This window comes from Aricia agestis, chromosome 1 (genome assembly GCF_905147365.1).
Source record: "Aricia agestis chromosome 1, ilAriAges1.1, whole genome shotgun sequence".
Classification (NCBI taxonomy): Eukaryota; Metazoa; Arthropoda; class Insecta; order Lepidoptera; family Lycaenidae; genus Aricia; species Aricia agestis.
The window spans coordinates 17,517,894-17,542,549 of NC_056406.1; the positions used below are offsets into that span (position 1 = coordinate 17,517,894).

General features: G+C 38.6%; 2 protein-coding genes across 5 annotated transcripts in view; one reads left to right on the top strand and one right to left on the bottom strand.

Annotated features, from left to right (window-relative positions):
- The window catches only part of LOC121731244 (LIM/homeobox protein Lhx3), a 44,882-nt gene extending 38,458 nt beyond the window's left edge, over nt 1-6,424 (top strand). For 2 of the 3 annotated variants that reach the window (XM_042120600.1, XM_042120609.1), the window contains exons 4-7: nt 252-435; nt 4,709-4,866; nt 5,304-5,477; nt 6,084-6,424. In XM_042120600.1, the coding sequence (XP_041976534.1) occupies nt 252-435; nt 4,709-4,866; nt 5,304-5,477; nt 6,084-6,235 (668 nt within the window). In that variant the 3' untranslated portion in view covers nt 6,236-6,424. The remainder of the gene's footprint in view (nt 1-251; nt 436-4,708; nt 4,867-5,303; nt 5,478-6,083) is intronic. The other variant, XM_042120617.1, reaches the window with a different exon arrangement.
- Nucleotides 6,425-7,223: 799 nt separating this feature from the next.
- LOC121731128 (protein phosphatase PHLPP-like protein) lies at nt 7,224-24,412 on the bottom strand. Of its 2 annotated transcripts, XM_042120484.1 has the most exons (7): nt 23,896-24,412; nt 22,864-23,054; nt 19,564-19,799; nt 14,835-14,946; nt 13,913-14,026; nt 10,483-10,636; nt 7,224-9,884 (listed from the first exon to the last, which is right to left on the bottom strand). In XM_042120484.1, exons 1-7 carry the CDS (start codon nt 24,410-24,412, stop codon nt 7,537-7,539), a joined length of 3,672 nt encoding a protein of 1,223 aa, XP_041976418.1. In that variant the 3' UTR covers nt 7,224-7,536. The 2 variants fall into 2 exon arrangements, with proteins under 2 accessions (XP_041976418.1, XP_041976425.1); XM_042120491.1 differs by lacking the exons at nt 22,864-23,054; nt 23,896-24,412 and adding an exon at nt 20,006-20,057.
- Between the last annotated feature and the right edge of the window lie 244 nt (nt 24,413-24,656).

A 24,656-nucleotide genomic window follows, 5' to 3' on the forward strand; every position in this document is an offset into this window, starting at 1 on the left:
CTTCTGCTTTTCCATACGACAACAGCAATGGCAACCAGTGCCATGATTGACGAGAAGTTGGAATTTTTTTTTGTCCAACATAATGTTAACTGGCATGGTGTATATTCTCTTTTACTTACACGGTTTTTACTAAAATCACCTTATTTTTATAAAGGTGCGCTTAAGGAACATAATGTTAACTGGCATGGTGTATATTCTCTTTTAATTAACAGGGTTTTTACTAAAATCACCTTACTTTTACACACATAAAGGTGACGGCTCGCTAGACGGCGACGCGGCGAGTAAGAGGCCGCGGACGACAATTACGGCAAAACAGTTGGAGACGCTGAAGAGCGCGTACAGCAGCAGCCCGAAGCCAGCGAGGCACGTGCGGGAACAGCTGGCGCAGGACACTGGGTTGGACATGCGGGTCGTGCAAGTGTGGTTCCAGAACAGGTACGTGATGACTGACAGTTGGTGACAATGTGACTGCAAAATTCGGTTTCCATTTTTCATACGGTCACAAGAGCGCGTTTTAAAAATATATTTTTTTATCTTTTCTGTAACTATACTTTACAGTTTTATCATTTAGTGTGTAGTTAAACAGTTTAGGCGAGACCCAAAACCCGGAGAACAACTGACACGAGATAAAGCGCATTATGTAACTACTTTATGTTATGTAGACATAGGTACGATCAATTATGTCATGGAAGTGTAGTAGAAAAGTTTAGAAACAACGTAGTGCAAGTGCATAACAATTGAAAATCTATTGTGTCTGCAATACCCCGATGGAGGTGCTACAAAGCTGTGAAATGTATTGCTGATGTATGCTATCCAAAGTAGCCTAAAAAGTGAATTAAGTATAAAAGTCTTTTAAGAATATTACGCAGAAGTTTATCACATAACAAGCGTGAAGAACTAAGGTGTAACTGTGCCTAACCGTGAAAATCAATTTGAATATCGATAGTTAATTTTTCATGCACAGTTTGGAATCATGCAAGCGAATTAACATGTTTTAGAAATGGTCAGTTGAATGTTACATTTTGATATATTTTATTTCTTACGGCCTTCACGCCAAATAATGCTGCACGGTAGTAGATTACACACCGTACATTATACGTAAACATGAGACAGCGAGGTTACTTTATAAGGCGTGATTTTTGAGGTTTGCGAAATCAAAATACCCTTAATGACCATTGGCAAAAGGATCGATCCATGTAGAAAATATTTCAGAATTATTATGACTACAACAATACATTATGCAAGGCAAAAAATAGAAAAAAATCTTCTCCCAGCAGCAGCAGTGGCCCTCAGTATTGTAAACGTATATTTTTTGTAGGTAATACTATTTAAATCAGCCGATAGTGAGGTCAATGGGATTAATTAATGCTAAGAAACTTTTTGTCAGACGATCGTCTTCACGCGAGCAGTATTATGTGTTCGGTCGTCAATAGAAACTTTTATATCCAGTTAGTTTGTTGTGACTTCTGACAAAAGACACAATGGACATCATTGTTAGTAACCTTGAACACTGAACAGAATTATTTGACCTTAACATTAGTCTATATGTGAATCATCCTCTCTCAATAGATCTTTTTAGATCCTAACGACAATCACATGGTTGACCATCGTTCATTGTTATGTAGAAGCATTTACATAATATAAGCTGATATTTTACTATTGTTTTCAGGGTGATAACAATATAAAATATGTTAATATTATGATAGGGCATATTATGCATGCATGCACCGTTCTGCTAAATTGCAATCAATATTTAGAACTTTTTTAGTATCTAGACGCCCCGTCTTCTCAAAGTTTTATCCCGACCCATTTCCCCAATCCGCTGGGATGTGAAAAGCTTTTGCTCATGTATAAGGCTGAATCAATACTCTGGTTCAATGTTTAATTTTCTCCAACTGTACGAGCTAGCACGTACATTGCTGATCCTACATAATTTTCCCATAGTCTCGGTAAGTGCATACTCTCGGGTAGTTCGCTACAAACCGTCATCAATCGCGCACTCATTATTAGCATTAACATACAGTCAATCTTAATATATATATTTCTTGTGTGCGTGTGTATGTGACTGAACTCCTCCTAAACGACTGGACCAATTTTGATGAAATTTTTTGTGTGTGTTCGTGGAGATTCGAGAATGGTTTAGATTTACAGTTTGGTCTACTGGAAAATGTTTTTTCAATTAATTTCTTATTTATAAGGAGTTGTTGATTTTGGAATGTTTTACATTAGATCCGGCGGACGGCGCTATCATCGCATTCAATATTATTCTATTTCAATTTTAGTTTGTCCTGACAGATGGTGCTACGATTAATTTGAAAAAAAATTTGTTATTCAATTCATGTGCTGATTAAAATATTAAATAAATAACACATAGGCTACAATTTTAACCGACTTTCAAAATGGGGGAGGTGTTATGTTCGTTTTCTTATATTCAACGATTACTCCGCCGTTTGTTAACCGATTTTCAAAATTTTTCTTTTGGTATATAGGGTATCATCCCAATTTGGTATTATATTCAGAAAAGTGGTGATCTGATGAAGGATCCATAAGTAATCGAGGGAACTCCTCAAAACTTATAGGGAAACATATGGTGACTTCGGTTTCGTGAGAAGTATTCTAAGCATATGCTACCAACAAGTAAGATTTTGCACCGAGATATACCTGGTATACCGTGGTTCGGAAGGTGCTGAGAGAATTCCTGATTCTTTATAGATACAAGTTTGGGAGTTTCGGCGTTGTTTTAAGAACAGAAAGCATATGCTACTATGCAAATTACATTCTTCATCATCATCATCATCACTACCATATTATACCATTTCATAGTCTTTTAGATCGAGACTCGAGTTTGTCAAGCGATAATTAAAAAAATCTATATCTACCTAATATTATAAACCTGAAGAGTATGTTTGCTTGAACGCGTCAATCTCAGAAACTACAGGTCCGATTTAAAAACTTATCTCAGTGTTAGATAGATCATTTATCGAGTAAGACTCATCATTTATCGAGAAGGTTATATTATATTATTACTCTAAGACTAATACGACAGAAGAAACTCAGGAAAATGTGGGAAAAACGGGGGAAATATTTTTTATGGGAAAATGTACCTACGGATTCTGTAAAATTTCTAATTTACGCGGGCGAAGCCGCGCGGGACATCTAGTGTATTATAATTTTTTGTATCAAGGACTTTTAATTTAACAATCAACTATCATATCACAAAAAGGGTGTAGTCGAGTAAGCAGCTCCGACACCAACAATACCTATTTTAGTGGAAAATAAAAGCTATTCGGAGTTGCCGCGCGAGTGGTTCCCGTCACGGCGGCCGTCACGCCGCGCGCTCAGACTCGCCTCGTAAATGCAACGTTATCGCAGCTACCTAAAGCCGCGACTACACGTGGCAACAATCGCGACAGCGACAGACTACTGCAGCTCTAATAGAAAATTGTGGCAATGCAGGAAGATTGTATACTTGTACGTGTTACGCTGCTTTTGTTGTTCAGTGTGAACTTACCTTAGCCACGAGAGCTGCGCTAAACGTGCCTATTGTGCATGTTAACATTGCTAATAAAAATTTATACGATCGGATACATGTAGCGGATTTTTTATTACACATTGTTGAATTTGAGCTTCCAACGCTCATTAAATTATGAGAAAGGTATTTTTTTCTCCATAGTAAAAAGCTACTAAAATGAATGTCCACAGAAGGCTTTTAGTACCAAATGCATTTTGTAACTTTAATGACTGTATCATGAGTGTAATTTTAAGACACACGAATGACAAAGCCCATACTATCCGTCTACGTAGCACTTTCGTAGCACCTCTACGAGACCTCTACAGTATTATAAAGTAGACATGTTTTAATTAATATTGTAATAATAAATACTTTTGGATTAGTTTTTTATTTAGTTTAGATGAATACCTAGTGTCTATAAACAATAGACTGTTTGAGGTGTAGACTACTCTACACCTCAAACAGTCTATTATTTATAGACTCGAGCTCTATCAGAACTGTATGGTAGATACTAGTCTACTTATAAGTATCATGGAATTCCTAACCACTATTCCAACAGACTTATTGAAATGTGTATTTTCTTAACAACATGCACATAATATAATTTATTTTCACTGCGAAGGCAATTAAGGGCGTTCCAATAATCCGGCGCGGCCGTACGGCGGCACGTCCCGGCGGACCGGGCGGGGGGCGGATTAATTAAACAAGTACCGACTCCCCGCTGCGTATACATCGTTCCTCTTTTGAACTCTATATCTATAGAAATAAGGTTAAAAGTGGTACACAATTTCCCCGCGACTTTGCGCTGTAGGGACTGTTTTTTATACGGCATTTAGCAATATGTTTTGCCAATTCTCGCTGCCGTTATGGTACTTCTTTATGCCATCGTTGTCGATTGGGGATTTTGTCTTTTTAGCCATCTGTTTTGCTAATCGTCACATCGTTCCTATAAAGTACGTTGCATAATAAACATAGCGACATAACTTTTCCTACAGTTCGAAATTATCACAATTAATTTTGTTACATTAAACAGCAAAATACCTTGGTCTAATTTGAATTTGGGTATTAGAAAACCGGTATTCTAATATTGTTTCCCAATTCCCATATTGAAAAAAAAACAAAAGAAACCTGAAACGTCTCCCGAAGTCTTGTCCAAATAAGGTACCTCGTACCAATTTAAGTTTTCCTTATTTTCAGAAGAGCGAAAGAGAAGAGGCTGAAGAAGGACGCGGGGAGGTCCCGCTGGTCGCAGTACTTCCGGTCCATGAAGGGCTCCGGCGGGGGCTCCCCGAGACACGACAGACTGTTGGACAAGGACGAACTGAAAATCGACTTGGACTCTTTCAGTCATCACGGTAAGATTGTTTGCGTTATGCTTAAAAACCTTTTGTTGGTTGAAAGGGTGTGCAATGTGCATTGACGATACGTTCTAGCCTAATGGCCGGTCAACACCCAAAAATGTAGGTACTCGGCTTCCATGTTTGAATTTTATTACGTTGGAAAGTATTCTAAACAGCCGTTCTGTCAATGCCCTTCCTTAAATTTAAAAGTAAATGGAACTGCTGTGTAAAAATGCTGTTCATAATAGTGCTCTAGTTTTCTATGGTCATACCTCTGATAATTGATATTTACTGAACGATCTCCCTTAACACTACATTACAATTTACAAATCCATAATGTTAATTCCACCTAATTGCATATAGATCATCAAATCAAAGATCATTATTCCATTTGACGCATTCCATTATCGGCTTATTAGTTCACATCGGCTTACATAGCATGTTAATTCCAGAGCTGAGCAACGACAGCTACAGCACGGCGGTGCTCGGGGGGGAGGAGGGGTCACCAGCGGGGGGCGGGGGGACGGGCGCGCGGTTCGGCGCCACCCCGCCCTACCTGCGCGCGCACTCCCCCCCACACGCGCACTACCACTACCCCCCCGACCACCTCGTCTACACTAATATCGGTGATTATCATTTCATAATTTGATGCGGCAATTTTATTGCTTTCGGATCTTGGAATTGTTATTGGAAGTCGTTTTTATTGATTGAATCATATTCAGGAAAAACGTCTTACGTCTTACTCTACTTAATATAATGTAACATGCTACAGGGTGCAGGTTACATAGAGGTATATTATGTACAGTAAGTAGTGTTATTACCACACTACTTACTCTACATATTAACTTATGTTAAGTATTTGAACTATGGAGGTGTGTCAAAATCACCAAATTTTACAATGAGCAACAAATGCGATTGTTTTATTTGAAACGTCACTCTTTTCAAAATAAATATTTTTTTACAATCGTAAGGCCATATTATAGTCACCGTCTTTTGGAATAGCTGCACACCCATAGACTTAATATATACTTTATGGTTTATGTGCACACCACATAAAACAAATAAAACAAACTCTAAATAGAGGCAAATGCATGGCGTCTTGACTTTTGACCAAAACAACTAACTATTTTGAGTAGGATTCATGTGATCTTTGTTTTTGACTTAACTCAAATTCAACATGAATGTTTTTAAAAGCTTTTATTTAATTTATGCTTAACCGATATTTTTTATAGGTCAAGCAATGGGCGGTGGTCTAGGCACTGGTGGGGCGTCAGACATGAGCAGTTCATCCTCCCCGGCCGCAGGGGGCTACCCGGACTTCCCCCCCTCCCCGGACTCGTGGCTGGGGGAGCCGCACCACTACTCCCCCCGCGGCTACCCCTAGCGTCGGCCGCCGCCGGCGCACACGCAGCCCGCGCCCCCGCCGCCCCCCGCGCCGTGCCCGCCTATGGGAGTCCAGCCGCTAGAACTTGTGGTCAAACGGGAGCTGTGATCGAATATGAAGTCAGTGATAAACGGATCAAGTCGTATTGATGCGGTTTAAAGAGTTAAAAGTATAATACCCGACTTGACAACGACTTCGACGTAAATGATTCATGAGAGATTTGGAGGTAGGTACTCAATTGAAATATTATGAGATGAAGGATTATGAGAACTACTTTTAAATTAACATTATGACACGCAGAAATTGACTAGTCACATCGTTCTAAGGAAAACCTCAGGAAGCACGTGCCAAGTTAATTTCTGCGGTTTGTACTTACTGTTTGTACTTAAATGGCACTTGCTCTTTTAGATGTGCTACAAGAATTTCAGAAATTATCAGTTTTGCTTGGGTTTGCTTGCACTATTCAAACATTTTCGTGGGTGTTCTGATTGTTGTGTTGATGTCTCAAGCAAAAAATTATCCGAGTGTCGCATTTAAAATATTAAGTCATAGAAATCGGGGAAGATGGGGTTATGTATTGTGTACTTAAATATTCTCATTATATCTGAAAATGTGTTTGAATGTATATAAAGTAAATAGAAGATAATAATTACAATATCCTTTAAAATAATTTTGTTGCAATATTTATTTTATTAACGAAACATACCTAATTTTATTTACAATCACTTATTTTAATTTAGATCTAAACTATTTTCACGTTTTTGTTCTTCCGACACTGTAATTTTAAAAAGGTTTATTTGTATCATACGTTAATATATTTGAAATGTTAAGTATAGTGTTGATAATGTAGTGTATAAATTCATGGCCTTACTAATAAGGTATATTGTAAATATGCGCTAGTTTTAATCAAGTCAGTCAATAGTCGTACTTAGAATTACTGTATTGTAAATAGTCGGGTAAAAAACTTATAAGTAGAAACTAGTTAGAAGATTTTTAATCTTGGATATCAATTGAATACTTTTATCAATCTTCATCAGTGTAAAAAAATAAATTTATATAATTTTATCACAATGAAAATAGAATTTACAAACAATAAATAATTTGTATCCGTATATCTTATGACCACTATTGTAAATAAGTCCAGTATCTGTTAAGTTCTCGTAATATGTTAAGTCATAGTTGTACCGTATGTTACTTGTGCAAAAGGATCTAGTCGAAAAATAAATAGTACCTATATGATTATATTAATTACATATATTACACTTATTTCGGAGCCTATATTTACATTTTCAGATACACCTTTAAAGTTCTGTAGTGGCGACGCCCCAGTATTGTTGCATTCTACCTTCAAGATCCAAGGAATCTTGAGATGGTGCACTCTTCTCTTGTATCACAGCAAAATCGTATTCTAAATGATATGGCATCAGCCTCTGCAACGATCCGAAATACGCAGCGTTCGGACCACCGTTTGGAATCCTTCCCGATCCAAACCGAGGATCTACTTTGAGGGTATTCCCAAAAGATCTGGCACTTCCAAAGTGTTTGGAGAGAAAGGGAACTTTCGTGGACTTACTCAGCAAATGGAGTTGCGGGCTGCTGCCAGACAGTCCCTTGAAATTCCTCAAGCTACCTCCATTCGATTTAATACCTTTAGAGAGATTATCGAGCTCCTTATCGAAGAGCATTTGCGTGTTCTGTTCCAGCATGTATTCCCAACACTTAAACTGTTCCTCGGGTTGCGCGTTTTCGTCGTGTTTTGTTTCATCGTCCTTGTCCTCCACACGTACGCGTATGGCCCGAGCAACCCCACCTATAGACTTTCGTTCCGATATTTTGGTGTGCGATCTGACACTCGCGTAATGTTGCTGGCTTACAGTTTCGCTGGGCGGCCTGTCACTTTGCCCACTCGGCGAGGAACGCTCGCTCCCCGGTTTAGCCAAGGTTATCGAGTGACAGCACGGTTCCGATCGTGAGCAACAACAATCAGATCGGCAGACCGATTTGGTCGTGTTAATCGTGTGCCGTAACTCTCTCATCAATAAGTCCACGTCTGGTCTTCCGGTATCGAATCTTACGATTATAACAGATACGCAATCTTCGGCTCCGTAGCTTTGTGCCAAATCCTGTAGTCTCTTAGCCGCTAAAACGGGATTTGTTTCAGCTCTCACTTCAGCTACTGCGGCATCCACAGAGACGACGTTCCAAAACTTTCCATTCGCTAGTATTAAAAATTCATCATCTTCCTTGATAATGGTATGTATGACGTCAGGATCTGGAATAGTATTCGGATACCTATTCGAGTATCCGAGACGTTTATTATTTTCGATGCCTAAACACATCGGTCCATTTCGTCTGCTCAAAACTGCTCTCGTATTTCCAACATTAGCTAATCGCAAATTGTACCGTTTATACTCGAGGCCGAAACCATTTTCGGGACCATTTACAGGAGATAAATGACACATAATTAAGGAGGCACCCTTCTTTTGACCCTTCTCTTTAAGCTCTCGGTGAGCTGACAATACAACGTATTTCATGTATTCATTGACTGTTTCTTTAATGGACTTTTCTTCTAGCAGTAATCCGGGTAGACTCGTTTGCAGTATTCTAGGAACTTCAGTATCATTTTCGCCGTCAATTATAGCAAATAGTCCTTCTTTGTTACAAAAAGATGGAAGACGTATCTGCGCACATGGCAACTGTAGAGCTTTGTTTGGACACTCAGAAAATCCTGTTACCCACGTAGTCATTCCATGCAATTCCTCGTGAAATCCACTTTTCTGAGGCAACTGCAAGGTATTTTGTCCCGTTACATCGACCAGACTCAACGGCCTCTGGCATTTATACACTTTAAACTGTTTCGGATCCATCTGTAACTTTTTATTGCAAGATATATCTAGGAACTTTAGTTGCTTCGGTGCTAGTAATCGTAAATCTATGGTATCCAGTTCGTTGTGTGCAAAATCCAATATTTTCACTGAAGCGCTACATGCAAACATAGGTATCGATCGTAGTCTATTCGAATGTGCTCGTACTATTTTAATGTTATTCAGTTGGGGCAAATCTTCTGGAAGTTTCGACAGCGAGTTTCCCGATAAGACAATCTCCTCAATTTCAGGCCAGAAATTGAAGCAGTTATCTGGTAGGTTCGTCAGGCAGTTGTAGGCCATGTGTAGTATTTTGAGTCCTCTAAAAGTAATTATGACGTCTATCGCGTCGTCCATCAAACAATTTGCCGTCAAGTACAATCGTTCCAAGTTATGGGGCGAGGCACCACGCACGCGCGGGAGCCTGCTTAGCCTGTTATTAGCCAAGTTTAGGATATGCAACCTATCGCACACCGAGAAGAAGTTTTCGGGCAGCTGCTGTATACAATTGTCGTGGAGTAGGAGTTCCTTTAGGGGTGATCTGAGCCGCGGCATCGATGGAAAGTTGGAGATCTTATTGTGCGCCAGATGTAAGTGACTCAAGCTGGACAACTCACTGCAGAAGAGGTGGTCCGGGAGGGACGCCAGCTGGTTGTTGCAGGCGTACAGCTTGGTGAGGTCGGAGCAACCGCTCAGCCACTGGGGGAGAGCGGTGAGCCTGTTGTGAGACAGGTCAATTTCTACTAAGTTGATCGGAGGCACCGACGTCGTGAGACTTTCAATTCCTGTGGACAAAGAAGTGTAATGTTTGAAAATAACCAATCATGGGATATATTTTAGGCTAAGCTTGTTAAAAGCAAAAATCTTGAGACAAGTGTTCCAAAACATTAATTAAGGTACTGGAAACTCGCGACAACGAAAAGTATCCTAGTTTTATGAACCATTTGTTTATTCACGATCAAAACTATACGGAATTTTACGCAGTCTTCACCAATGACCAACTATAATAATACCCCCCACACCGGTTTCGGTGACGGTGGCCGGTTTCATTCAGTACACAAGCGGCCACTTTCAGTACACAAGAGCACTCTCTATTCCTTTACTCTCATAACTCAGTGGGACGGAAGACCGACACGACTGACGAGAGATCAGGCGCAGGACCAACTTTTTACACGCCCATCCGACGCATAGATCATCTTACTTGTCAGACAATCAGGTGATCAGCCTGCATTGTCCTAACCAAACTTGGAAATAACATGTTTCCAACGCGATAATCGAACCCACGACCATCGAGTCAAGAGCCACGCTCTTAACCACTGGACCACGGAGGCGTTGATGAATACCGACTAGTTATTATAGAAGGTATCTAAAGTATATTCTTACGATTATGCGGCGCCCTCAGCACTCTCAGCGCCGCGCCGTGCACGGCCAGGTGCTGTATGGCGTTGTGCGCCGCGTGCAGCTCGCGCAGGCTGCGCAGCGCCGACAGCACCAGAACCTCCACCGCGTTGTACGACACGTCCAGTGACACCAAGTGCTGGAAATTATTTATTTATTTATTTATTTTAATCTTATAATATACATAACAGTTATACACTTTCTGCAAAACTGCTTACGCAGTTTGACTGCAAGTTACAGTCCCTTTAAATGTTTAAACATCTAAATATATATTATAATGTGTTTCTGCTACATAATATAATATGAATTAAGTACTTATACAAAACTATAGCGTCCCCAACAAAAACTCCCTCAACATTTTTTTAAATTTACACAAATTAGATTCCAGTCTAAATGTATCGATATAGTATTTTTAAAAGATAAAACCGACTTCAAAATTGTACGTAATTGAGAATTAAGAATTAAAATTCGTTATCTCGAAAACTACTGAACCGACTTTGATAAAACTTGCAGTTTGCAAGTTGATTATTACCTAGTACAACAAAAGAAAAAGCTTAAATCGTACTTGTAGTTTCGGAACTATGCGAACACAAACCTTAAAAACATACATGCCTACATACACTTTTGAAATTTGGCAATTATATTTCTAGAACTGCCTATAGTCTTATGCTAAGTACTCACATACGGTTTTGCTCGATCGAGCAATAACGTCGATCAATACCCGCGGCTCGGGCTTTCGTCCACACATTCAACATTGCCAATATATATTCTGTGACATTGCTCGATAGTTTTATTCTAAATCGATATATTTAAATTCATCGAGCCGGCTTGATGCGAGCCTTCGAGCTGTGAGTTTTGCGGTCCACACAGTAATTATTACTCGATTTGGAGTGAGTGTCACCGCAGACTTACAATTTAAAGTTGGCCGACTATCGTACAAACCACAGAAAGAGATCAAGATAGAAGCGCCATGTCGCTCCAATTTGTATGAACACGAGCGTATGGCGCTTCTATCTTGATCTATTTCTGTGGTTTGTGCGATAGTCGGCCAACTTTAAATTGTAAGTCTGCAGGGACCCTAAAACTATCGAGCAAACCGCATGAGTACTTAGCATTATACGAAAACTATAGGCAGTTTTTCTTCTTCTTTTTAATGGCTGACTCGGTGAGTTGCCAGGGTCAGAGTTTTTTGAAAAGACTTTGCTCCTAGATATATTACATACATACTGTGTATGTCAATGTGTGTCAACTGCCTAGGAATCAATTTCCTCGATGGTAATTTGTACCTAAATTGTCTAAGCAAAGTGTTGATTAATATAAAACACATTTTATGTTCTACGCCCCAACTACACCCTACAGGATATGCAATTAATAAAAAATATACTATAGTTACACAACTGTTAACAGTTCGTGTTGCATACAATTTATCATCCAAAGGATATATCTCGAAATTTTAATTACTTAATTATACTTAAGTACTAAATTACTATACCTACTTTATTAAAGTATGTATGCATAATTACAATTGTTATTCAAGACGTCAGGTAATGTAGTTAAAATACTCATTGTGTTCAATCATGCGAAGAAACTGTGCCTAATTGGAAAAGTATTATACCTAATTAGCAACTACTATTACTACTAGCTTGCAAAGCCACTAATACATCAACATTCGTTAAATAGTGGAGAAGAAATGTTATTGTTGGGGTTTCTAATGTGGTGTCATAAATAATTTTAAAAAATTCGCTTACATTGCAAACGCAGGCTGAACCCTACGAGATTTATCAAAATAATGTATTTGTATTTTGTACACAGTTACACACTGAAAAGGTCTACTTACAGAAAACTCTGCGATGGTATATATGTCTATCTCTTATGGATATCCCACAATAACATTTGTTGTTCTTTTTACGATAAATAATGGCTAATTTTCGAAGCAATTTTACTAAATACAGCATTAATCCTTATCCAATTAAATAACTAAAATACATTGTTGATTTGATGTAGATCTATATTATGGCCTTTTACAGCAATGATTTAAATGAATATTTTCGAAGATATTACAGATTTAAAAATTGCAGGAAGTAGCTTTTGCGGCGGTACCGACCAATGCGGGCCACGGGTAGTAATATAATGAATACAAGTCAAAACTGCTGAATCGATTTTAATAATATTTCAGTGGCTGTATATTTTATATCCGATGCGAAGCCGGGGCGGGTCGCTAGTTAATAATAAGGAAGAGAGTGTACGCTTCATACAAATATGGACCACAAAACATCGTAAGATCTCTTGACCTAAATCTGACTAGTTCTGTAGGAAGTTATCCCTATTCTGACTTATATTATAAATGCGTAGGTGTGTATGTCTGTTACCTCTTCACGCTTATATACGGCTGAAGCGATTTAGATGAAATTAGTATGGATGAGAGGCGGGAAATAGGATAGTTTTTATTATAGAAAAACGAATGCTTTCCGCACAACGGTTTGCCGGCGTCAGGTCCTGCAATTTCAATTTATTTATTTGCGAGAATGTGACGTACCATCGGAGAAATTGATTCATAGACAGTTGACGGACCTACGTCAACTGGTCGGATTCTATCAACTTAGATGATAAGTCATTATATCACCCCCAACCCGGGGCAACCATAAGGGGTTTCCCTGCGGATCAAAAAAAATCGGCCAAGTGCGAGTCGGACTCGCGTACGAATGGTTCCGTGCCATTATAGAGCAAAAATAGGCCAAAAATTGTGTTTTTTGTATGGGACCCTTAAATTTTTATTTTATTTCAATATTATTATAAATTATTGAAGTAGACGTATAATTAAGGCCTTTATGAAATATCAAGTGCCTACCTGTTGCCATTATTGATATCGAGCAAAAAAGGCCAAAAAAATCACGTTTGTTGTATGGGAGCCCCCCTTAAATATTAACTTTATTTTGTTTTTAGTATTTGTTGCTATAGCGGCAACAGATATACACAATCTGTGAACATTTCAGAAGTCTAGCTAAAGCGGTACTTGAGATACAGCCTGGAGACAGGCAGACAGACGGACGGACGGACGGACGGACGGACGGACAGACGGACAGACAACGAAGTCTTAGTAATAGGGTCCCGTTTTTACCCTTTGGGTACGGAACCCTAAAAAAGGTAAGACATCATTTGACATAACGCGACCAAACAACGTAGGTCAGCCATTTGCCGAATCAACGTCCCTGATAGTACCTAAATTTTTTCCATACTGCTGATTAGAAATCTTGAATCGGCAGCATGGAAAAATAGCTATATGGCGCACTTGCCGGGTAGGCGCCCTTTGCCACACTCACTATAACAAAATAAGTAAACTGAAATCTAGTACTTAATTAAATTAAAAAAGGTCATCATTATCTAAGTGATCTAAATAAACCTTGAAATAACTTACTTCATAGTTGCCCAGGATGATGCTTCCCTTGAGCTTGTTATGTCGGAGGTCAACGTTGGTCAGCGGCGCCGACGAGTCCTTGTACTCCTCTCCCAGCACCATGGTCGCGGCTGGCTGAAACGGTGTAAGTCACAAATTACATTTCATTGATGAGGTATAATTGATAAACATTTTTTTTGAATTGATATGATGGGCAAACAGCGTCTTTTCGACCTAAACAGCGAGCTCAAAGATATCACTTATCCCGCATTCGTAATTAAAAAAAATATGTGCCACTAGTGCGATGTTGTCGATTGCCAACTCGAGCGAATTCTCGAAAACTCGAGAGAAAATTCGCTCTCGTGGGCAATCAACAACTTATCGCACTAGTTGTACAATATACTATAATTAGACGTTTGGGATATGAAAATGGGCTCGTTGGACGAATAGATCTTATAGAATACTGCTAAGAAATAACGCTATGTTTGGCAGAGTAACTTCATTGATAGACCGGATAACATAGAGGGAGAGTAGGGATGGTAATTTCGTTGAGCTTGCGGGGGCCACCATGTCTGATGTCTGACTCAGATATGGTAGCTCCTGCAGTTCCTCTGACAGTCTGAGGAACTGCGGGAGTCTGAGGAACTGCGGAAGTCCATGGGCACATTATTGCCAAGCAATTAGTAAATTCATTTCGGTTTATTAATGAGTTCGACTTTATGGAAGATGCTCCAGAACATATTCACACGCCATACGTAACCGATGTGTTTTAATTAAAAATAAAACACACTATAATAATACATTTAAAAGAAATGCGCTGATTCTACTGTGGTCTATGTCTCTACATTACCCTAGTTTGTTGGTAGAGGATGCCATGAAGCTAACGCTACATGCATAGGCCACCTCTATACAACATGTTTACAGTGTAATGAATAATACAAACCACAAACTGCTTGATAAGGTTCTGGTTAGCTACGAGCGTCCGTAGCCTTGGCAGCCGCAGAGCCCATTCTACGGATTGGATTTCATTGTTGCTGATGTACAGCTCTTCCAGCCTGGAATGAAGGCGATTCGTATACGATTATCTAACGTATTGAGTTACAAAGGTAGAAGAACACATTTTAGGGAGCTTTTATAAGGTTATGAGATGACTCCAAAACTCGACATAGTACCCTCTTAGTGGTAAAACGATCTACTTACTGCCACACTCAGAGACGAAGATATACGAATATAAGAGCGGGCTGTCAAATTTGTTTTTGTTGTTGCTGTGTTTTCTAATAAGTATTACGATCCCGGAAGACGATTGACATAAATGAAATTGAGATTTATTTAATCATTGTATATTTATCTAAAATTTAGCTAACCGAAAACACGATTTACTTATTTTGACTCGATAGTTTTATTTTTCGAATTTATGAATCTTACACGTAGCCGGGAGCACGATTCTTGGAATCATTGTATCACGATTGGAGGATAGCGGTGTGTGTAGGCGGGGCTAGCGTTTTGTCAGTAGGCTCTTAATTACTTATATTCTATAATTAAATTAAGATTTTGACATAATCCCTATATACATTAAGTATCATGTTAAACTCCACATTTAATCACAGTCAAGTAATTAATATTCGTGTTATGTCCTGAGTGCGGCAGTTAATGTACAAGGACAAAATATTGTACACCTAATTATAAAACCTCTCTTCAGCAGTTTAGGCTCTACGGAACAAACATAATATTATGGTACCTACCTATGTAAGACTAACATTACCCTTTAAAAACTTTATAAAATGTTAATCATAGGAATCATTTTAAGGTTTAGATTATAGAGCGCATCTCGCTTTAGGTAGATAGAAATAAAAATATTCTTTTTTTTTATTTATTTAAAGGCTTTTTTTCTTTATTTTAATAAAAATATTCATTCAGATCATCTGTTAAGAATGTTATAAAAACACGCACGTAACGTAGAATAGGTACTTATTCTAAGTTATAGCGATTGGAAACACATATTTATGTTAGAATCACATTATTAAGTTTTATAATAATGTTACAAAACGTTTATGAAATTAAAGTAGTGAACTATTCACAATATGTTAATGTTTGCCCCCAAAATTCATTTACCGTAACTTAAAGAAAAAGTAATTGTGCCATGAACTTAGAAGGAATATAACCTTAAACGCGGGCCGAAAATAAATCATTTAAAGTCGTTTATATAGTCGTCTGCTAAAATATTCAATCGTTATTTAAATAAGAAATTAAGTAATTTACATAAATAAAAATTATAACGTATTGTCATTCATGTAATTAGCAATAATAATTATTTGCTTTTAATTTCACTGAATTTCATAGTTTAATAAATAAGAATGATTAATTAGTATAGTTTTGATAATTTTACATAATATCGGGATTCAAAAATTCAAAGACTTTACTTATAGCATCCAATGCAAAATTATATCTTTAAAAGTAATTATTTTATATATTTCCTTCATTAAAAACTATGCTTACCAATAAATTTAATAAAGCACTCCTCAAAAATCACAAACACAAATCTCTTTCCGTAAGCTGAAGATCGATTCTCGATACGAATCGATAATTCACTTCACAACACTATATTCGATTGCGACAACAAAGCAACTGCGAGCAACACTATATGACCAACAGCGAGTAACACTATGACCAGCACTGAAGCTGCTGTAACTGACCGCTCCGCCGCGCCCCACTGCAGCTCTGTGGCAATAAGACGCAACGCCGGGATGCACAATATGTTACGAGATCATTGTATTGTGTATATGAACCATCAACCGATCAACTATTCTTTTCACTTTCAATTTCTCTTCACTTCCCTATAATCTACCTTGTTAGATTACTGCTACGGCCACAGATACAATATAATATACTGCGTGAAATTTTAATGGTTGTTTTCCCGAAGTAAAATGATAATCTTAGTAGTACGATAGATTTGTGAAGTTTTTTTTTTTAATTTAAATCATAAATAAAATTCGGCCAGATCATAGCCGCTCGCGCCTATCGGCTTAAAGTTGCTATAGTACGTCATACAAAATATTTTTAATTAAAAAAAATAACTTGCATGATTCGATACTACTACTTCTGCTGCGGGAAAACAACCACTAAAATGTCACGTTATAGAGTAGATCAACTTCATACTAGAAGACGGTGTGAATCAACAAATACTATACTCACAAGGTTGTGAATCGAGCTCACACACACATTATGATTAACGTGATTCCATTTTAAACTTTCGCGTTGCATTATAATTAAACTTTTTAATCGGGACTTAACGCGACTTATTTAAGTAGTAATGCTACTACGAGTACATACTTTTTCTCGACGTTTCGGCCGTGTTGCAACGGCCGTGGTCACGAGGGGACACTGGGTAGAGTACTCGTAGTAGCATTACTACTTAAATAAGTCGCGTTAAGTCCCGATTAAAAAGTTTAATTAGCGTGATTCCATCAAAGACTTCTTGGATTCCATACGACTACTATTGTAGCAAAGCAAAGCAGTAACTTGACACACACGCATGAGACTTGTTCTACATTAATAATTAGATTCATTTGAAAAGCACGGCTGAGTTACTCTACTGTATGATACTTATTGTGTTATTAATGTTCATAACTAGCTAAAAGCCGAGCTTTGTGAGGGCTCGCGTCGTCACATCTTGACTGACTGATGATAATACATCTACATAGAAATAAAAATTACTATGAGCACAAATCAAAAGGCTTGATAGTTTTCCCGTAAAGTGTACCACAAAATGTAGAGTTTTTGGGATATACTAGGGCTCGCTTCGCTCACCCTGATTAATATACAAAGTCAGAACACTTTCAACGTTTCGTTAACTTATAGAGTTTAAAATAAATTAACTAAATAATAACAACTACCTACCTGTTGATACTCAAGTCTTTAGTTTAAGCCGAAAATCTACTTTAAACTTTAGCAACAAAATATTAAAATTAATTAAAACTCTTTTTGTATTCGTTAGGAAATACCACTCAAGACTGAAGGAGGCGTCCTTAAAATGTATAAAATAAATTGTTATCTCAACACCATCTGTCAGTAACGTTAGCTTAGCAAACATTTTAACAATGTTAATGATTTGATAGCGATCAACGGAAGGTGCTTAATCTTCAATGGTTATTTACTTATTAATAAAAATAATTGTTTTAAGGTGTCGAAAAGGTTATTATTCAACACTCGTGACTTGTAAGAGAATAGCTAGTTGTGAGAAAAACTTTTATGGCTTACAGCACAGCTTCACTCTATGTAAAGCTTATTAAAAGGCTTTTAAAAGTACTTATCTAGTTATAATATTATAGGTAGGTACTTCTGCAGTCTATTTAGCAAATAAGTATAAAGACTGGTTTTAATTACATAGCATAATATTATTATGTCAGTTAAATATTAAACTATATACACGCCCTACAGCTACTACTAAAACTCTACAATAGATATATATTTGATGACAGCGCGACTAGAAACATAACTATTTTCATATTATAACCTCCTTTTATGAAGTCAGTTAAAAGTAGAATATGAAACGGTGTTAATGTTTCTATAAAAACTTTAAACACACAAGTTATTAAATCATCAAGGACATCTGATATGATCTACGAGAATAGTAGGCAAAGTGAACGTAAGCGGCACGCCTCGACGCACAGATGTAGATATCGCACCTCATATTGCACTTGGTACCTGGTACCTGGTACTTTGGAAGCAAGACTAGAACAGTACCTTTCAATTGGTACCTACAGCTAACCCGTGGAGTGTGTTAATTTTATTGAACGGCGCCCTACTTAAGAGAAAATTTACGAAAGAGTGTTTGACACCATGGTAAAGATAACGCACATTTTTGTTTAAAAAAACAGAGAATGCGCGTTATTTTTTTGTTTACTGACGATACCGATCATAATAATGGATCAAAAACTGTTAATCCAAAACTGATATTATACAGCAATTACAAATATTATATTGCAAGTGCATCAGAATCGGACGAGTGTCAAAAACATGAAAAATCTGAACAAAGCATACAAACCTAAACATTAGTTTACCATACTTTGTAGAAATCAGAGATAAGCAAAGATCAAGATTTACGCAATAGTGTAAACACTGTTTCATCACACCCCGATGTCTATAATATAGTGTAATTAAAAATGGTGGAAGAAGCGAAGGTTGGTACTCGATACTGAGGTGTAGAATGGGTAGAGCTCCACGCATCGTCGGCGAAGCGTTAAAGAATACTCCGTAATGGCACGCGCTCCTACAACTGTACATCAGATGCTTTTTAACTAGGTTTTTGTTTCATACTACACGTATCTTTACATCTACAACAAAAGAAGCATAACGCGCCGAAATATAGCGGTTTTTATTAAGTCCATTGCGTAAAGTGAATAATTAAATGTAAACAAACCCCCTACTAGCCATGGCATCGACAGTAGAAATGCGGAATAGAAAAACTGATTGATTTATGGAACAAAATAACAAATTTCTTTTGCTAGTCTGTCACTTATTCTTCTGAAGAAAGAAACTCTTTCTATAGTGGCCATACTAAGCATGCAGCTGAGTCGCATTGGCCAAACTCTACAATTACTTTACTATTACACAATACACAGTACCTTAGAATATAAAACTACAGAAACCAATGAAATAATTTCAACACTTACTGCGTCAGCTTGCAAATCTCCTTCGGTAGTTCACTGATCTTGTTATCACTGAGGTCCAGATGCGTCAGAGCTTGCAAGGTGTAGGTCTGGGGAGGCACCGCGTACAGGGTGTTCCCACACATCCTTAGCACCCGTACTGAGAAGCCGTTGTTGTGATGTGCTAGGGCTGTCGATAAACACGTTCGATCTCCGCCGCTGAGGTCCAAAATGTTTGGTGGCTGCGTGCTTTGCGCACCCTGGAAAGTGGGTATGAATTAATTTAAAAACATAATGACCGAAGTATAACTACAAATAAGGTAGATATAGTGACTCCTGAAACCGTGTATAAGAGGGATGTGTTTAGTCAAGCCGGTGCACTTTGTAGCCGGCGTTTTAAAAATAACTACACTAAAATAACTATACACTAGCTCCTAGATGTTTAAGGAGAACATAGTAAAAATACCATCAGGATGTCTCAGGTGTCTATGGCAGTCAAATTACCACGCCAATCTTAGAACCTGATTGTGCAAAATCTGATAACCCTAAGTTAGACTGCAGAGCAACTTACGATACGTGGGAGAGCCATGCTTTGGCACGAATGGGCCGGCTCGACCGGAGAAATACCACGTTCTCACAGAAAACCGGCGTGAAACAGCGCTTGCGCTGTGTTTCGCCGAGTGAGTGAGTTTACCGGAGGCGCAATTCCCATCCCTATCCTCCCCTATTCCCTTCCCTTCCCATCCCTACCCTCCCCTATTACCCTATTCCCTCTTAAAAGGCCGGCAACGCACCTGCAGCTCTTCTGATGCTGCGAGTGTCCATGGGCGACGGAAGTTGCTTTCCATCAGGTGACCCGTTTGCTCGTTTGCCCCCTTCTTTCATTAAAAAAAAAACTTGTAACGTATTCAATGCAATGCATTCTAAGATACCTATAAGCAAATGAAGTCAAACGGAACGATTAGTTCACAACGAGCGTGACTAGATCACGATATGTAGAACGTGAGTATCTTTTACAAGGGATCACTTCGCGTGGTAATTGCCAATTGGTGAAAAGCACGGCATAGAGATTGCTCGAATCAAACTGTTTTGGTCATGAAATCGTATTTAAAATATATTAGTTAAATATATCATCAGAGAAATTGATTCGCATAGGCTATTTGGATGGGTTCTGTAAGGGCAGTAATACTGTTTTATCGGCTGAGCTTGAAATAAACCCATTAAATACGTAAGTCGTAGCTGGTCAATCGTCTGCATATTATGAATATTATATGTATAGATTAATATCCCTAATGCTAAGTACTCACATACGGTTTTGCTCGATCAAGCAATAGTGTCGAGCAAAACCCGCGGCTCGGGATGTCGTCCACGCATTCAGCATTGCTCGATAGTTTTATTCTAAATCGATAATATAATATTTAATTCCATCGAGCCGGCTCGATGCGTGCATTCGAGCTGTGAGTTTTGCGGTCCACACATTAATTCGATTTGGAGTAAAACTATCGAGCAAAACCGTATGTGAGTACTTAGCATTATAGTATTTTCTCTAATACATTACACAACAAAAATAAATATACCACGATTGTGACTTCACATTTCTCTTTATAGATGGTTGGTTCTAAGCTATCTAGATAAATATCATCGTTGTCCTGTTGAATAAATATGTCCAGACTATCAACATCTTCGTCGTCTGATCTCATGATTGCACTCTCTACCATTTCAAATATTTATCTCACTAGCACATCCATCAAAAGTTTTTCATCTTAATCACTTGTTTTGGTAGGACGCGTAAACATTTACTACAAAACTTTTGCTAACACTTGTCCATAAGCCACAATTTATCACATTTTCCAAAGTGAGGATAAAAACCGCAAAATGTACAATCCTTAGCCGGCCGTTAACCTCTAGGCATTGTTATTCCCAAACGCAACGAATCTTCGCCACTTTTTATTCTCCTCACGACTGTACATTCTCAACATTTGCGTATTCTTGTTTAATTCAGTTTCAAATTCGAGGCTAAGGCTGAAGAATACTTTAGTGATATCGAAGCACTGTTTGTCAAAGATCGCGACAGAGTAAAGGTTGAGATTTGACTGACTGCGGTGGTTCGCTGTCGAGCCATGGTGGTCTCAAGCGTGACATTTCTTTCAGGGCATTGCTTCGATATTATATAATAGCTCTTTTGTTTGCTTTATAACATAAAACAATGGAGTGCTAAGGTGTAATGTTTGTAATGTTGAGTGTCTTTTAAAATGCATATCAAAGACTCTTGGTCGTCTGCGATCGTCTCATGATAAAACATTTTCTCGGAAATGAAACACAAGGCAACTTATATTGCCGACTACTGTTTGCAATATTAGTTATGCGTCTCGCGATCCTTCGTTTCCTTTGCTTCACTTAAAGATGCTTGTTGCTTACAAGTGAGTGCTCCAAGACAAATCAATGAATTATTCTTGTATACCTACTTTCATTGACTACTCATTTTCAAGATAATATAAGAATTAAGAAAACTTTCAAATATTAGCTGTAGATTCTCGTCTTTTAATCTATTGAAGTTTTAACGTCGTCTCTTACGTAGAGAATAAACGCGAATCTAAGAAAATATAGCTATTATATAATAAGTTTTTAAATTTTCTCACTGCGACAACCCTGACAGTAGAATTATCTATTGAAATGTCAAAAAGCGTCTTAAAGTGAGCAAATTTCTAGTAATTTGCCACTATTGCGCTCGCGTCGTTAGTTAGGGAAGTGTACCGGAATCGAATATTGAAATTTCATAAACTCTAAACAGCAGATCTCATCGAAGCGGGAAAATACAGAGCCATCAATGACTTGCTCCAATTCTTTTTTGCGTCACGAAAATGACACAATTTTTTGCACTAAGTAACTATTTCATGTTTCACATACTGTGCTCAGTTTTAAAGATTTCGTCCTATAATAGTTACAATATATTTACCTACTGTATACAGTGTAAAGTTCTATTAAATTCCGAAAAATATAACTCTGTAGTCTGCAGTCTGCACCTACTCACCTACCTAAATTATGCAGGTAACATAACAAACAGTTTGAAAGTCTAGCTAATTCAATAACTTAGTTTTTTGGAAACAATTATTGTTTCCAAAAAATAAGAATCAATATAATTTGTAGAGTTCGATGAATACGACTCTGTGCTTCACCGATACAACAGTTCAGTTCTTCAATGTTTATATTTTTACAATATCAGATCAATGTAAAAATTTTGCTGGAAAGGACTCTTAGGTCAGTCCTTGAATTTTTGAATTTTTTGAGAATCGATTAGGCTTAAAATAATATAAAAAATCTAACCTGTTGTAACCACTTCAACCACATGTTTCGCTCCCAGACCGTGCTGAACCCCAGAAACAGATGGTTCACCCCAGAGTCGATGGCGGTGTTACCATAGCTTCGCGGCTTCACACATAACACCAGCTTCTGGGATTTCGGCTGGCACATCTCTATACTGCCGCCGCTCAGCTCTAGCACCTCCCACGAGACGCCTGGAAGTTTTTAGTTTTATTTTGTAGGTGTATGTGATTAAGAGGATTCCACACCGCCGTTTTTCCATACAAACGCTGTCCCCTGTTTCCTGCCTGGATAATGCCGGTAGAGTTATGATTTTTTTTTCCTGAATATTTATGGCCACTATTAGCATGTCCCTATGTTTTCCTTTTTTTCATAATTTTATTATTAAAAAAGATAAGAACGTCCAAAAACCCAAAAAAATGGCCAGATTTTCCTCTGTGTTCAAACACCCAGAAAACAAAACTGGCTGAAATATACAAAAAAAATAAAACATAGGAACACAGCTCAAGCCTTCCTTTAATTCTTAATGGAAAAAGTACTTAAATCGGATAAGTTTTGGAGAAGGAATCAGCGGACAACGAATCGAAGATTTTCTGTTCTTTTATTAGAACTTTTGTCGTGTTGTCTCTATCGCGCTCTGCGGTGGGAGACTTGAGATTGGTGAGACAGCAATACATTTTCAAATACCTATTTTCAATTTCTCTCGTCCCTGGTGTATCCTCTTAAAGTTAAATTAATAAGGTCGATGCTCATTGAATAATAAGATCATAAATTAATTCTTATTAAACAATTAAACAATTCTGTTTAAAAATATTTTTAAATATCTCACACTACTTATAGTGACTTAAAATTCTAAACAGCAGATAAATCCCGTTAAAGATCGCCGTGAAAGCTTAATTTCTAACTTGCATAAATATCAGAATACTTATTTAAGTACGTAGTGTAAGTGTTAGAACTTAGAAGATATGAAATACATTACACAACAAAGAAAATTCAAAGAAGCGTTTATATTACGCTGTTAATAATATAACTCACCATAAGTATGCAGCTGCGAGCCCACTATGTGCGCGATGCGCGGCTTCCACTGCGGGAACACATGGCCCTTGAGCACGTGAACGGTCCCCGAGTGGCGCAGGCCGCCCGAGCGGCTGGCGGGCCCCGAGCACCAGCGCAGGAAGTGGCGCAACTCCGGATCCACCGCCAGCCGCGACCTTCGCGCCTCCGACCTCCAGCCGCTCGTCGACAGAAATTGCTCCTGAATCCGGAGAGGGAACTCGTTCACATCTAATCTCCGAGCGTTTTCCCCGCCGATCTGCACCCACAGGGTCAGCTCCTCGCCGAGCCCGAGCTGCCTGTTCACATCCTCGACGGTCGTGTTTTGGGTGATCTTGACGAGCTTGCTCGGGGAGTCTACAGCGTAAGGCTCGAGGCCCTCAAAGACGCGGATCCAGGAGGAGTTCGGGCGCGGCTTGAATCCCCTGGTGGAGGCGAGGCGGCGGAGCGACTTGCGCTGCGCGGCCGGCGAGGGGGCGAGCAGGCCGTCACACACCATGGCGCGCGTGGTCGACGGTAGCCAGCGCGGGCACCGGACTGAGGCGAGCCCGGGCCCGGCTCGGCGCGACGGCGGTGGGGGTGGGAACCATGCTCCAGCGGGAACGCCAATGTATTCCCTCATCGCGTATTCGGCACACACGTAAACGTAACATATTTATAGGAGCACCGATCCTAATAAAATTAAACACTGTAAACATTTTATACAATACCTACCTTACGTGTAGCTACTGTTTTCTATATTT